Genomic DNA, 14,573 nt, shown 5'->3' on the forward strand with positions numbered 1-14,573 from the left:
CTAATAGTGTAAATACAGGGCAATCATTATATTTTGAAAACTTCAAATATGAGTCCAAACAACCGAAATAATTTTGCCAAACTTCAGACATAAAATGTAAACTGAGTGAAATTTATATCAAATGGCCTACTGCACTTATAAGTTATACTTCAGAAATAAGTACACAAGTAATTTGTTTATATATAAAGGAGAGAGAGACAGAGAAAGAGAGAGTGATCATGAAATGTAAATAAGAGCAATAAAATGCATGATCTACAGGACCGGTGGCTAATCGTATTAACAGTTGTCAATCATATAATATTTGAGAACGTTACGTCCAACTTACCTTTGCGTTTCCTCGTTTGGACATTTTTTGCTCCTATCGGAACACAGAGTGCACGGCACTTTACCGGGAACGTCCACTTTTTATATGTGTTCGGTTCGACATGTTGATAAAGTTTTCGTTCATATCTCCACGGTTTCACTTTTTTCAAGCCATGCCCATCTGAAACTGTTTTTTCACCCCGTGGTTTTTAGCAATTTCCCTGGCACGATCTTCATCTTTTGGCTCCGAGACTTTCGCAATACTGGAAAACGTGTAGATTGCTCGATAATATATGTGTATGTATGGCTATAAGTCATATCTATGCCGTAGTAAACAGAATGCTTCTCTATGAAATGTTAATATCAGAGTGAAAATAACCACTTAAATACTGCTAAAATGCTGCCGGAAATCGCAATGTCGTCGTTATTATAAACACCAAATTTAATGCTAAGTGGTAGCAATGCCGTTTCTCGGTATCACGGCTGTGACTCATTTCACGACGAGGGTTGCCGATAGATGCTGGCGGCCGGTCTTGTCCATAGCCTCGCCCCGCGTCAAGCCTTACCCCCCCCAAAAAAAATTATCATCAATATCTACACGTTTCTCAATATTTTCAGATGAAAAAACTCAGAATTCCGTGAATCTGCGGAAAATTCCCCATCCCTGCCTAATATTATTCAGAATTCTGCAGCTCAGGTTCTGACCAGAACAAAGCGGTCAGAGCATATTTTAAAAAAAGGATTCAGGTTTCAAGTCTGTGCTCAGGTTTTAAACAAAGGTTGTATTTTCTAATCAGTGTTTCAAATTAGCATTAGCGCTTCAAATTAGGGTCTCGAGCAAAGGATGGGCTTCAAGGTAAAAAATAAAAAAAAGAAAGAGTTGCCGAGCGCTTTGTACATAACCACTTTTGGCTTTAATGATTACAATCCAAAACATTTGTACAACATTTTCAACTTTAGAAAATGGATGACATTTTGTTTGTTCACTACTATTTGGCTGACACTTACTGCTATATGGAAACAAAATAAAACGTACCGGAAGAAAAGTCTTTATCTAGTTATTATAATTATGACCACATGGTTGGGGGGAGGGAAGGGGTGGGTGGGACGCTTGTTTTGATACACGATTTGGGATTAAATACATGAGCGCCACTCGTCCGGCTTCCACAACCGAGCGCGCTAAAAGGAAAATGATGGATGACAATACTGATAAATAAGATCCAGGGCCATGGAGGATATTCAGGACCCGGCGTGGTGGTGGAGAATTGGCGTTAGGTAGCCTTCAAGTAAAACGGGATATCCCAGTGCAGTTGTCCTGTGTGTGTTTGTGTCTGTGTGTAGGCGCATTGTTTGTGGCCTTTTCCTACATGACCGAGCAGGACGTCTTGCCGGGCTGTGCGCCGCCATCCATCTTCTCCGCCTCCAGGATCATCCTGCGGAAAACCTCCACGGCAGTCTGCGTACCAAGCAGCAAACATTACGCTGTTTTTATCACTTCCAGGGGCCTCATTTTACAAGACCTGATAGATATGTGATAAATCAAGTTTTCAGTCAAATGCGAAACGCCCACCGGATGAGTTTGGGGACTTCAAGGGGGGCGTGATTACGTAAAAAGTCAATACAGTTTGCTCAGATGCTAATCCGTGTGGGAAGGCGCAAATGATGCGGCACTGTGACCCCCAAATTTGCCTCTTTCACCTGCACGTGAAGGTGAAAGCCCCGCCCCTTGCCAAGTTAACAGCATAGATGAACAGCACGCACGTTCGACGTGTCCAAATCTGTCACAAACTCAAGCGAGGGACCTGAGGCGAAATTCATCGAGCTACAATGATTGTTTGATTCATCAGCGACTCAATTCATCAAATTAATGGATTACTATTTTATTTTTGATAAGTGATCAGTCATTTGGACAGCTCGTTTAACTTAAAAATTGTTCAAATACTGGCTCTCAACATTAAATATTGACAGTCACTCACATTTGAAAAATGTATGGGTGTGGTCAGTCACGCCCGCAGATATATAGTTGCGGGTGTGATTAGGGGATGGAATCTCAAGACCTTAAAATAATTTCCCGAGTTGTTATATCCAAGTATGTAGTTGTTACCTAATACCATAATCATAATTTGTTGACACTGCACTGACCGAGACAGACATTTTTAAAACGGTCAATAGTAGATAGAATATAATAATATTCACATCATCAAATCATTTTATTTTATTATGATGTATTGTTATAATTAATTTACGGGTGAGTAATTTACGACGGTATCTATTGTCAATCCATTGATGAACAAATGAACATTGATAAATTTTACGCACGTGATTTTTCATGCTCGACTGTGCAGACTGGCGACGGCGATGGCGCACGGGCGCGAACACGCTCGTCAGATGTGACTGACTGTATTGATAATGACTCAACTGCTCAAATGTTTTAGAACACATTTTTCCAGTATTTTTTTTTTTTTTTAGTCATGCATTTCAGTTTCTTATTTTATTCAACAAAGGAGCTTTTCAAGTTACAAAAGAAGTCCTGGAATAAATCTATAAACAAAACGGTATCCTTAACTTTTGACTTATTGAAGTAGGGCAGATGTGACAACTGGACACACGCTTGTCATCATCTCTAAAATGGAATGAAATATGATCTGTTGTGGAAGTTTCCAAAACTGTGTGGCTATTGATTGAATTTGAACTACTTGAAATCCAATTGAAAAAAATACATAAATAAAATTGCCGTGTTCTGAAACTTTTGACCCGTTGCACTAGCAGTGATAAGCTCTGCATGTCCGCCATCGATCGTAGTTTGTACAATTTCAAGCTATTCTTCGGACTTGAACAACTGCCTTTTCATTTGGGCGGGGAGGAGGTGGGAGTTGTTTTTTTTATATTCATCATCATAACAATAAAGTAGGCTGGTTATCTTTGTGATTTTCATTAAAATAAAACATTTGCAAACATATTTTTTATAATTTACAAAACAACCATTTTGTCAACATTCACTATGTTTTTTTGGATCATCTAGCACCTAAAAAAAACCAAAATTATCCTTGAAAAATGAGCAAAATATTTTTATCCGGCACCTGATTCTCTTTGGCCGAGGATTCCATGAAGGCGGCGTTCCAGGAGTCGGCGAGAGCTTTCCCCTCTTCGCAGCTGATTACTCTAGAAGGGAAAAGATCAGCGGCATAACATAAAGCTGCGCACCCCTTTTGATCTAGAGCACACATCGTCGGACAACGTACCGCTCCATGTGCAGGTCGTTCTTGTTTCCGACGAGCATGATGGGAACTCTGCAGGACGGGGAAAGTAAAGAGACGTTTTTTTAAAATATATATAAAAAAAAAAATTCTCCACACCCCTTTTTGAAACACACTCTCTCAAAAACAAGAGAAGCACGTGGTGTACTCACTGAACTTTCCCCACCATGTCCAGCAGTTTTTCGTGGATGACTTGGACCACTTCAAAGCTGCGGAAACATTGCAACAAACGAGTGATTTTGCCGCCGTGTTATTCAGCGCTGGCAGAAGTAGCGTGCACCTCTTATTGGACGTGACGGAATAGACCAGGATGTAGCCGTTGATGTCAATGGAATACGTCTGTGGGAAGATGGAGTACTCGTCCTGTGGAGGCGGGAATGTTACGACAATCCATCCATCCATTTATACGCTGAACTGGTTGCCAGTCAGTCACAGGGCACACGTGGACGCCGTCACTGAGTGGGAACGGAACCCACGCTGCCTGCACTAAACTCAGGCGAGTGTACCACTACACCACCACCGAGATATATAATGACTCTTTTCTTCAAAATAAATAAATAAATAAAATAGAAACAACCACTGAATATTAGGACTTTTCAGTAGAAATATAACATTGTTATTACAAATCTATGTCATGAGTTATACTAAAAATAATACAATTTGTTTTTATTTCTCCCTGAATAAAATGAAATAAAAATATATAACTGAGTATCTGAATACAAACTTTTTTCCTGGGGTAAAAATTTCCCCAATTTTTAGAACTACTCGTAAAAAAAAAAAAAAAAAAAAAAAAAGCTTTCTAAAAGAAAACTAGACTAAAGGACTAAGTACTTGTTAAAAAGTAAAAGAAAAATGTTTAGCTGCCATATATGAGTATTGGCACTTATTTCTTTAAATATAACTTTTCAGGGCTTCCCCCCCTACAAAACCAAATATATGACTTTAGTCTCCAAATATTCTGACTTGTTCCTTTCATAAAATGACATACAAAAGAACAAAAAGTAGGACTTCATTCTCTGAATATTTTTAGCTTGGAAGATTAAAACTTTGTATGCCAAGAATTCTATTTACCAAACATGATGAACCTTTTTCTTGGAATACTACTTCTTTTCTTCTTAAAAAAGGAGAATTTATTTTCCCAATACTATTTTTTTTTCCTCTAAAAAAATTACATTGCTTTTCTTGAAAAACTATTTGCCCAATATGAGACACTTTTGTCTTCCATATATTGGGATTTTTTTTTATTGAAATAAAAAGTGAAATCTGTAGGAAAAATATAACTAGTTGCTCAAAAAAATGCTGTCTTTTACTTTTTTATGTATAGTAGGACATTTGTAAATTGAGATTTTTATCACAATATTATATTGCTGTCTTTTTATGAGCTAGCTCATTATAAATGTAAAACTCAGTTATCTTTAGAATACAGAAAACTGACGTGATTATGTTTCAGTTAATTTTTTTGGTCCATAACATGTCAGAATAAAAGGGAAGATTGCTTTCTGAAATGAAAGCCGATTTTTTCCAATATCTTATTTTGATTCAACATGAGATCATTTGTTTGCTTTCATACATGACTACAGAAAGCCGGATAAATTTAGAGTGAAACAATGCACTAAATAATGAATTATGAACACAGCTGCCGATTAATTTGATCTTGATTATTATAAATTGCAACCCGTCTGATTCAAACATAAACATGAAGAGAGGACAACCTGTCCTGCCGTGTCGACCAGCTGAAGATGATACTCTTGTCCGTTTATCGTGATCATTTTAGTAAACGCTGCAGGGGGGAGAGCAAAAAGAAAAAGACAACGCATAAGACAGTCGTATCTCCGCAACGTCTTGGAAATGCACCACACACTCTTTGGAACGGATCCATCCCCACCCAGGTTCATCGGGTCCGGGAACGCGTCGATATCGTGCCCGCCGATGCGCCGCAGAGAGAACGCTGACACTTTGCTTTTACGTTAACCGCTTGCAAATTATTTATAGAGGCTCGCCGCGCAGTTGCCAGACGTCGGGCTCGCCAGGGGAAAGCCGTGAAACCTTCAAACAAACTTTGGACTGTGTTAAGTCTGCAACATCTGATGGATTGTTGCAAATGTGACAGACGCGCTTGAAGTTATCCTCCTGTTACATAAAAGGTACTTTTAATGGCTTGTACTCAAACAGTTGAGCGTTTGCTCATCTGGCAATCAATTCTTCAAATGTGTGTCCAATTAATGTTGCATGTTTTTGGGATGTGGGAGGAAACCGAAGTGCCCGGAGAAAAGCCGCGCAAGGCACGGGGAAAACATGCAAACTCCGCACAGGTGGGTCCGGGATTGAAGCAGGGACCTCAGAACTGTGAGGCCAACGCTTTCCAGCTGATCCACCGTGTAATTCATCACCCTGCAAATGATGAATTCTGCTCGAGAAAGGACCGCTTACTCAAAACTGCTCAATCAAGGTCAAAACAATGTGTAAAGTGTTCATTGTTATTTTTATTTTTTTTTAATCTTCTGGGTATGTTGACAAAAACGTGTCAAAGACATGCTACTGAGATGGCTGCCAAATCCTTCAAATACTGCCGTTAAAAAAAATTGTATGTGTAAAATTTTGTTCGAATTTGCCAATATGCAAATCCCTATCCAAATGTACAACAAGCAAAATACTGATGGAAAACAAGACAAAAAAAGTTATCATCCTCTTACTACTTACTGTTTTCTATTGTGGGGTCATAGGAGTCCACAAACTGGCCCTCAACGAACTGAATGGTCAAAGAGGACTTGCCTGGAAAAGAAAAGATGGGAGAAATCATAACAGCAATCGTCAGAAACCCGAGGCGACCCACTAGACAGGTAGACTCAATCTAATAATTTACATTGTTGTTCAATACTTTTCTCTTCATTGTAGCATCACCATTTTTGGGGAATGTCTTATAAAAGTGTCTGATAAACCTGTGGTCAAGACGGGGGAGGAGGTCCGTGGAAGACTTGCTTGAGGTATGTTCACGTACTTTTAATCCGACAGCTCGCAAGCGAGCGACAAAACCTTACGTAGCCTCGCAAGCTAGTACTAGCATGCAGACGTGCTGCCATCTTGTTGAATATATGATCTGACCAGAGAAGTGATTTGCTACCTTTATGGAGCCAAGGCACATACATACTTTACAATTGAAAAATGTCACAGCACACTTACAAACAAAAATGTGACAAAAAGTAGACACATTAGCATATGTACTTCCTGCCATCGAATGTAAGATTTTTAATTTCTTCTGTCTGTCACTATGCCTCATTGGCATAAATAGATGGGCAAAGATACATTATTTATCAATCCATTCATCAGTTACTGATTATAAATAGAGGGCGCAGATGTAGAGCGTTGGCCTCACAGTTCTGAGGACCCGGGTTAAAATCCCGGCCACGCCTGTGTGGAGTTTGCATGTTCTCCGCGTGCCTGCGTGGGTTTTCCCCAGGCGCTCCGGTTTCCTCCCACGTCCCTAAATCATGCATTCGTTAGACACTCTAAATTGCCCCTTGGTGTGATTGGGAGTGCGGGTGTTGTGCCCTGCGATTGGTTGGCAAGCGGTTGAGGGAGCACCCTGCCTCCTGCCCGGACTGTCTGACTATCCACCATGACTCTTGTGAGGATGAGCGGCTCGGAAAATGAATGAATGAAATGTGCCCCGCCTCCTGCGCGTTGATAGGATAGGCTCCAGCACTCTCGCGACCCTTGTGAGTAAAAGTGTCATGAACGCGGCACGAGGGCGGACCCAAATGCACGACTCCAGAGACACGCAGACGGTGCAGAGGAAACCTTTATTCAGTCCAAGGTCAGTGTTCAGGTAGGCAGTCCAAACCAGGCAGAAGTAAGAGTCCGGCAGGCTTACGAGGGTGGTCAGTGGACAGGCGTGGGTCGGTACACGAAGAGCAGAAGTCAGGAAAACAGGAGTGCGGGAACGAGGCATCAAGGACAACGATCTAGCGAAGGACAAGTCGTCCCCCAAGTCCTATATATACTGGGCGTCATCAACTGTAACACGGTGCAGGTGTGCTCTGACTAATTGGCTGGCCAAGCCCAGCCTGGACAGGAAGCCAGGAGCATGAAAGGTGAAGCCGGACACGAACCACGCCTCTGGCAGGATAGGAGCGGCCTCTGACAGAACGATCTAGCCATTACATGGACCCAGCCGACTCCGAAGCCAGCCGCTGTGCGCTGCAAGTTCAGGGCAAACGCCTGGTCGAGCAAGAGGCTGCTCTCCAGGTTACTAGCCAACAGATCCATGAGCTCTGCGCCCAGCTGGAACCGTGGCTAGCTTCTCAAGCTAGCGCGGCTGCTACGCCAGCGAGGGTCGTTCCGCCTGTTACGGAGCCTCCCCGTCCCGGCATAACTCCGCTCTCCCGACCAGAGCGGTTCTCAGGCGACTCCGGCAACATCAAGCCCTTCCTGGCGCAGTGCGACCTCCATTTTGAACTGCAAGCGGCCGCTTTTCCCACGGACCGTTCCCTTATCGCCTTCGTCATTTCCCACATGACGGGGATGGCGGAGGCGTGGGTCACTGCCGAGTGGAGTCGTAACTCGGAGATCTGCCGTTCACGGACGAGGTTCGTCTGCGCACTCGCCCAGGTTTTCCAGTACGCGGCTCCGGAACGCCAGGCGGCGTCCTCGCTCATGACAATTCGTCAAGGACGTCGCCGCGTGTCCGACTACGCCATTGAATTCCGGATCCGTGCTGCCGAGACCCGTTGGAACGAGGAGCCCCTCCATGACGGGTTTTACCAGGGACTGTCTCCACAGACATGCACCTACGATGAATATTTTTGACCCCTACATGAGACCTCAGTGGGAGAACTTGCAATATAGCAGTGTGTTCAAATACTTATTTTCTTCACTGTAAGTACATGAGTAGATGCAGTAAATGAACAAGTCATTTAAATGGACACATTGCTCCATCTTGTGATCGGCTCAGGGATCCCTTATTGTTTTTTGTTTTGTTTTTTTTAACTCACAGATCAACCCCAAAAATCTTGATGTAAAGCCTCGTCAATAGTCCCTACGAAACAAATATTTCCTCAATTAAGGGAGGTAGAGAGGAATGATGGAAATGATGTTAAAAAGGAGAGATGAAAGCGTGAGAGGAAGGAAACAATGCCTAAAACGAAGACAGGAAAGGGCAAATCACCACTTTTAGGGTCTCCACCCATACCCAGACTTGAAACCACAACTCCAGATAGAAACCCTAACCCCGGATGGACACCCTAACACTTCCCTTAAAACTCTATTTTTGGAATCATAATCATATCTTTATTCAACTGTAACTTAAGAATGAATTTTGGAAGTGTTTATTAAAAGTGATGCACATCAGAATAAGAACCTGTAAATTGTAGTAAAATTATACCTACTATGTTATGTGTTGGGTGGCACGGTGGGGCAGCTGGAAAGTGTTGGCTTTACAGTTCAGCGGTCCCGGGTTCGATCCCGGCCCCGCCTGTGTGGAGTTTGCATGTTCTCTCGGTGCCTGCGTGGGTTTTCTCCGGGCACTCCGGTTTCCTCCCACATCCAAAAAACATGCAACATTAATTGGACACTCTAAATTGCCCATAGGTGTGATTGTGAGTGCGATTGGTCGTTTGTCTCGATGTGCCCTGCGATTGGCTGGCAACCAGTTCAGCGTGTACCCCGCCTCCTGCCCGTTGACAGCTGAGATAGGCCCCAGCACGCCCTGCAACCCTCGTGAGGATAAGCGACAAAGAAAATGGATGGATAGATGTTATGTGTCGCTATTTTTAGCCCTACCTGCGTATTCTGGCATCACTTGTGAACGTCCATCCATCCATTTTCTTCACCGCTTATCCTCACGAGGGTCGCAGGGCATGCTGGAGCCTATCTCAGCTGTCAATGGGCAGGAGATAGGGCACACGCTGAACTGGTTGCAAGCCAATCGCAGGGCACATGGAGACAAACGACCAATCGCTCTCACAATCACGCCTATGGACAATTTAGAGTGTCCAGTTAATGTTGCATGATTTTGGGATGTGGGAGGGAAACCCACGCAGGCACGGAGAGAACATGCAAACTCCACACAGGCGGGGCCGGGACTGAACCCGGGACCTCAGAACTGTGAGGCCAACGCTTGACCAGCTGACCCAGCTTGCCGCCCACTTGTGAACTTTACATTATAAAATTGTAAAAATATTCATTCATCCGGTTTCTGAGCAGATTTTTCCTAACAAGGGACGAGGAATAAAAATATTAATTCATCAACTAAAATGCAAGTGGGGAAATATGAAGGATAGTTACCAATTTAATATATAAAAATGTAAAATCAAACCTCTACAACTCGACAGTACAAATTGTATATCCGAGCATCCATCACCCTGGGCCTCCATCTTTCTTTCTTTTTTTTTTTAACCGCATCCCAACTGCGCCCGTTTGCCGTGCTAGCGGCGACACAATCGGTCAGTCATGCTTCAAACTCCCCCGTCGCGTCTTAGCTTGGTGGTTGTGCGTGTGTGTGAGGGGATGGGGGAGGGGGGGGGTGTCCACTCGCGGACATGTCGCGGTTTGACGACGAACCTATGTGGGTTTTTAAGGCGGAGGCCTGTGACGCCGGGGCCGCCCTCACCTGCTGGAGGGATGCTGCGATCGTGCGAGTACCACGGGCCCACTCCGCAGCCGAGCCCGGCCGAAGCGCGCGTTACCCGGGGATCGCGGACCGTCGCTTATCGTCGGCGTGACCGGCTCTCACCTACGGATCGGTAGCCGAGGATGGCGAGCTTTCGTGACTTGGGCTGCGGCATGTCTAGCCACTGGTTATCGCATCGAGTCCTCGGGGTTCGACCGCAACCTCCAACCGGTATGGCACCCCCAATCCCAAGGAGGGCGGCGACTGGCACATACAGTCCCCGTCCGCGAAACCGGCGATGTCCTCCGCCCGAGGTTTCGCGCCCGCAGCCCGGGGTGAGGAGGGGAACTAAGGGGCGGTTGATATGCGGAGTTTATTTCAGGTCATGCACCGGAAAGAGTGGAGTAGCTTTGGGGTTTTCGATATCTGCGTCACTCCCCTTCGCATTGAAATGAATTAGTAATAAGTGCTCCGCCCTGATTGGCTGCGCCGTGAAAGGAGGCGTGCTGGAAGGGCCGTTTCAAGGCTACGATTGGACGACGTGGCTGTTCGTCATATAACAGTCGTCCAGATGGAGGACGTGATTGGTCGACGCGAGCATCGTGACGCGAACGCAATGTCGTTGACATCTTTTTTGGGGGCCTGGAAGCAAAGATGCTTCTACGAGGACGACACGAGCTGCCGTTGGTTTTCTTTTCAATTGGAGATTTTATTTACATTTTACAACACGGTGACAATGTGTATTGTGGTCAATATATTTGATTGCGATGGTTTTTATGATCATTACTGTTCGGAAGAGGAGCAGCAACAATATAAAAGTGAGAATTATCATTTTGTCAATAAATTGCGGGATTAAATCAAAAGTTGAATTACATAATTTATTTTAAAAATACGATTCCATGTTTTTTTTAATCTTTTTAACAATAGCATTAACAGGTAACAAGTGAACAAATGTTATTTTAATAAAATAGCTAAATTTATATTGAATACAATTTTTAAAAAAAGGGTTCACACCAACATTGTAGTGATGAATAAAAAAATTGTAGAAAACTGAAAAACAGCTCAAATAATAAAACTACCATTTTTAAATATCGTATTAATACATTAAATACAAATGTAGAGTTAATATTTTTCTCCTTTGTTCTACATTTAAAATAAGTGTTAAAGTTTCAGTATTTTTGCTTTGAATAAAAAAAAAAAGGGTTCCATACATCCATTTTCTGAGATGCTTCTCTTCAAACGGGCCGTGGGAATGCTCGAGCCTATCCCACGTACACCCAGAACTGGTCGCCAACTAATCTCAGGGAACATAGAAACAAACTAACATTCACACCACAAGAAAAATGTGTTGATTAAATTTTCGTTCAATAATATTTTTTTTAAATCATAAAACAAGATTTCATGACAAACATCCCATTTTGCTTCAGTATTATTTTAGCATTTTCAGTAATCAGTTTTGTAGGAAAGGTTTAGTAGTTTCAGTAAAATAAAAAAAAAAAATACACCACATTTAACACGTCAAATAATCACAAATAAGTAGTAGTACCAAAACGAAATTGAAGAAGATTCCCCTCAAAAATACTTCCAAATGTGTTGTCTTGACCGAAGTTCGCCAATAGATGTCCCCATTGTGACATATCTCAAAAGGAACCTATTCTGTACCAGTCTCTCTTCAAACGCGCTATTATAGGCCACTGTATATATTGCACATTACCATGACAACCCACTGTCCTAATTACTGTTTAGGTCCATCCTTGGCACTATCTAATAAGAAGCCAGACTCAGCCAAAGCCTCTTTCACACCGAACCACAGGAACCACAGGGACATCAATCAGGCGGCCGTAAGACAAACGCGGATCATTTCAGCTGATGGCGTGACGTCCGTTGCACTAAAAAAACTCACTTCTTAATATAACCGTGCCTCGGAAAAGGCAGCCGCAGGCATGCGACAATGGCGTAGGAAGTGCGGCCACAATTAGTGGGTTAAGCCCCGCGGGCAGATGGTGGAATTCAAGGCAAAGGTGATGAGAGGATGGCATTCAGTCCTCTTTTGGTGTTTCCTTGTAAGAAAGCCCAAATGTTTTTCAACACCACTCTCCAAACACTACACGCCAGAGCAAAGTAGCTTTTCCAACCCTCTGTACCAACGACACAGGGAAAATGTCCAAGGCCCCCGGTTGGTCAGACCCAAGTGTTTTGCCTTCACACACTTCAGCACATGAGGGAGGAAATCTGGATTGTCAGGAGTAGACTGTTGTGTCTCAATGAGATTCGGTTTAAAAAAAAAAAAAGAATAGAAAAAAAGCATGGATAGTGGATGGAGAAGGCTGTAGGGGTACGTACTACACAATCACATAAAATGATGACCATGAATAGGTCACGCTGGTAATAGCGGCCTGGGATTAAGCGTGCGCTGAAAGCGGCTGACGATAAATACCCCTCTCTAGAACTAGCAACAGGTGTGTGACAAGATTGTTTCACTTTAATGAAAGGCTTAAAACAAGCCTTGGTGAAATAATACATTGAGCTCTTTGGGGTACAGAGGCCTTCCATGATGGTGCCCAGACGAGTGTGGTTTCACTTTCGAAACTAACCCATTTCTTGAAAGGGAGATTGGTCGGTCGGGTGAAGTAAGCAAACCCAGTTGCTGGTTAAATAAACTGGTGGGAGACCACCAAAATGGTAAGGACCTTGATCTCCAACCAATTTTTGTATTCCAAATCAGTGTGCTTCGATGCGTCAAGGGAATTAAACCTGCGGACCGAACCAAGTGGTCCGACACCACCAGACGGACTCTGGCGTGGTTCGCCTCCGATGAGATTGCAACGCCGTCTTTATACCCAACCGGGCTCTTGGTTTCCCCCTTTGTTGCGGTTCATTTAGTCACGTAAAACAGACGAGTCCAAACCAAACCAAGTGATTTGACATCGCCAAAAGAAATCTGGCGCGGTCTGGTTGTGGTGAGAGCGTCATCCAACCTCTATCTGGTCCAACTGGCAAATGACGGTCTTTGTTGTCACCCTCTGTGTGGTGCATTTAGCCAGGTAAAAAAAAAAAAAGTGTGCACTGAATCAAGTGATCCAAGACCAACAAACTTTGGTGTGGTCTGGTAGCAGAAAGAATATGATCGGACATTGATCTGGTCCAACAGATAGATTAAACCATCTTCACCGTACGACTTGCTGCAGTACATTTGGTCAGGTAGAGTGAATTGGTCCGAAACAAACCAATCAATCAGAGACCATCAAATGAAATCTGTCGGAGTTTGATAAGATTGAAAACACAATTAGACGTTGATCCAGTACCCCCTAGTGGGTTAATCCTTTTGATACGGTCCGTTTGGTTACATTACGTAAGGAAATTCGTGTGGGGACTGAACCAACTGGTGCAAGATCTCCAAATTAACCTCAGCATGGTTTGGTCATGGTCAGAACAGAACTTGACGGCATATGAAACCATCTTTGTTCTCACCCTTCTTGTGGTCTGTTTGGTCGAGTAAAATGAGTGAACAGGGCTACAGACCGAACAGAGACCCACAAAGAACTCTGGCACAGAAAGAGTCCCCTTTTGAGATTTCACTCTGAGCATTTTCCGAGAATCATAACTCAAAAAGTGTCCGAAAGGTGACCATCCCTGATAATGTGATTACATATTTTAGGTCCAACCAGGAACGACTAGATTTAATGATCCCTTTTTAGGGGAAGCTGTAGATAACTCCCCACCCCACAACTCAGAAATTACTGCTCCTTAAATGTGGCAAGTGGTTATGTGTGCGACTTGCAACATATCTTGGGTAATCCTCTCGTCACGCATACCCGTGGACACCAGGCAGGAGTTTGAGCCTTGTCGCACTCCATTAGTATGCCAGGCTGCAAACCGGCCGAAGTGAATCAGCCACATCCTCCAGCTGGACTGGGGCCACCGACGGGCACCTGGACCCACGCTCGTGAAAACAGAATTGCATATTTAACTGGGACAATGGCGCTCACGTCTCAGCATGTGCACCGTGCTCTCTTGGCAAGATAATCCCAGCTGCTGTTTTCCTGCACATGTACGAGTACTGTAATTTTTCTAAGAAAGAAGGTCTTTTTTGAGCGGTTTGGATTTTAGCACTTGGGTGATGTCCAGAGTCACACGAGCCTGAAAAGGCATCCCGCACAGGGTGCCATTGTGGGAGATTCAGTGATTACCATATCAGTGCGGCGAGAAACATTTATGGCATTGATACGCTCTGGCAAGTGCCATTATTTTCCAGAAGAGAGTCCCGTCACATCCCATTGTTTGACGCAGCCATGCCAGAACAATAATCCGCCGCAGAACGAGGATGGACGGAAATGAGAACGTTGAAATGTAGCTCGGTCCATTGCACTTGACATACCTTAAAGGCCTTAGTCCAGCCGCCGTCA

The 14,573-nt window shown here is 43.7% G+C and overlaps 1 protein-coding gene across 2 annotated transcripts in view; it reads right to left on the reverse strand.

The window, feature by feature from the left end:
• Window positions 1–1,193: 1,193 nt before the first annotated feature.
• rheb (Ras homolog, mTORC1 binding) overlaps window positions 1,194–14,573 on the reverse strand; it is a 30,978-nt gene continuing 17,598 nt past the window's right edge. The window contains exons 1-8 of one of the 2 annotated variants that reach the window (XM_061838542.1): window positions 10,291–10,614; window positions 6,261–6,332; window positions 5,273–5,340; window positions 3,841–3,923; window positions 3,713–3,769; window positions 3,546–3,593; window positions 3,384–3,465; window positions 1,194–1,759 (exon numbers count right to left, since the gene is read on the reverse strand). In XM_061838542.1, the coding sequence (XP_061694526.1) occupies window positions 1,667–1,759; window positions 3,384–3,465; window positions 3,546–3,593; window positions 3,713–3,769; window positions 3,841–3,923; window positions 5,273–5,340; window positions 6,261–6,332; window positions 10,291–10,342 (555 nt within the window). In that variant the 5' untranslated portion in view covers window positions 10,343–10,614 and the 3' untranslated portion in view covers window positions 1,194–1,666. Of the gene's footprint in view, window positions 1,760–3,383; window positions 3,466–3,545; window positions 3,594–3,712; window positions 3,770–3,840; window positions 3,924–5,272; window positions 5,341–6,260; window positions 6,333–10,290; window positions 10,615–14,573 lie in introns of those variants that run through there. The other variant, XM_061838543.1, reaches the window with a different exon arrangement.

This window comes from Syngnathoides biaculeatus, chromosome 13 (genome assembly GCF_019802595.1).
Source record: "Syngnathoides biaculeatus isolate LvHL_M chromosome 13, ASM1980259v1, whole genome shotgun sequence".
Lineage (NCBI taxonomy): Eukaryota > Metazoa > Chordata > Actinopteri > Syngnathiformes > Syngnathidae > Syngnathoides > Syngnathoides biaculeatus.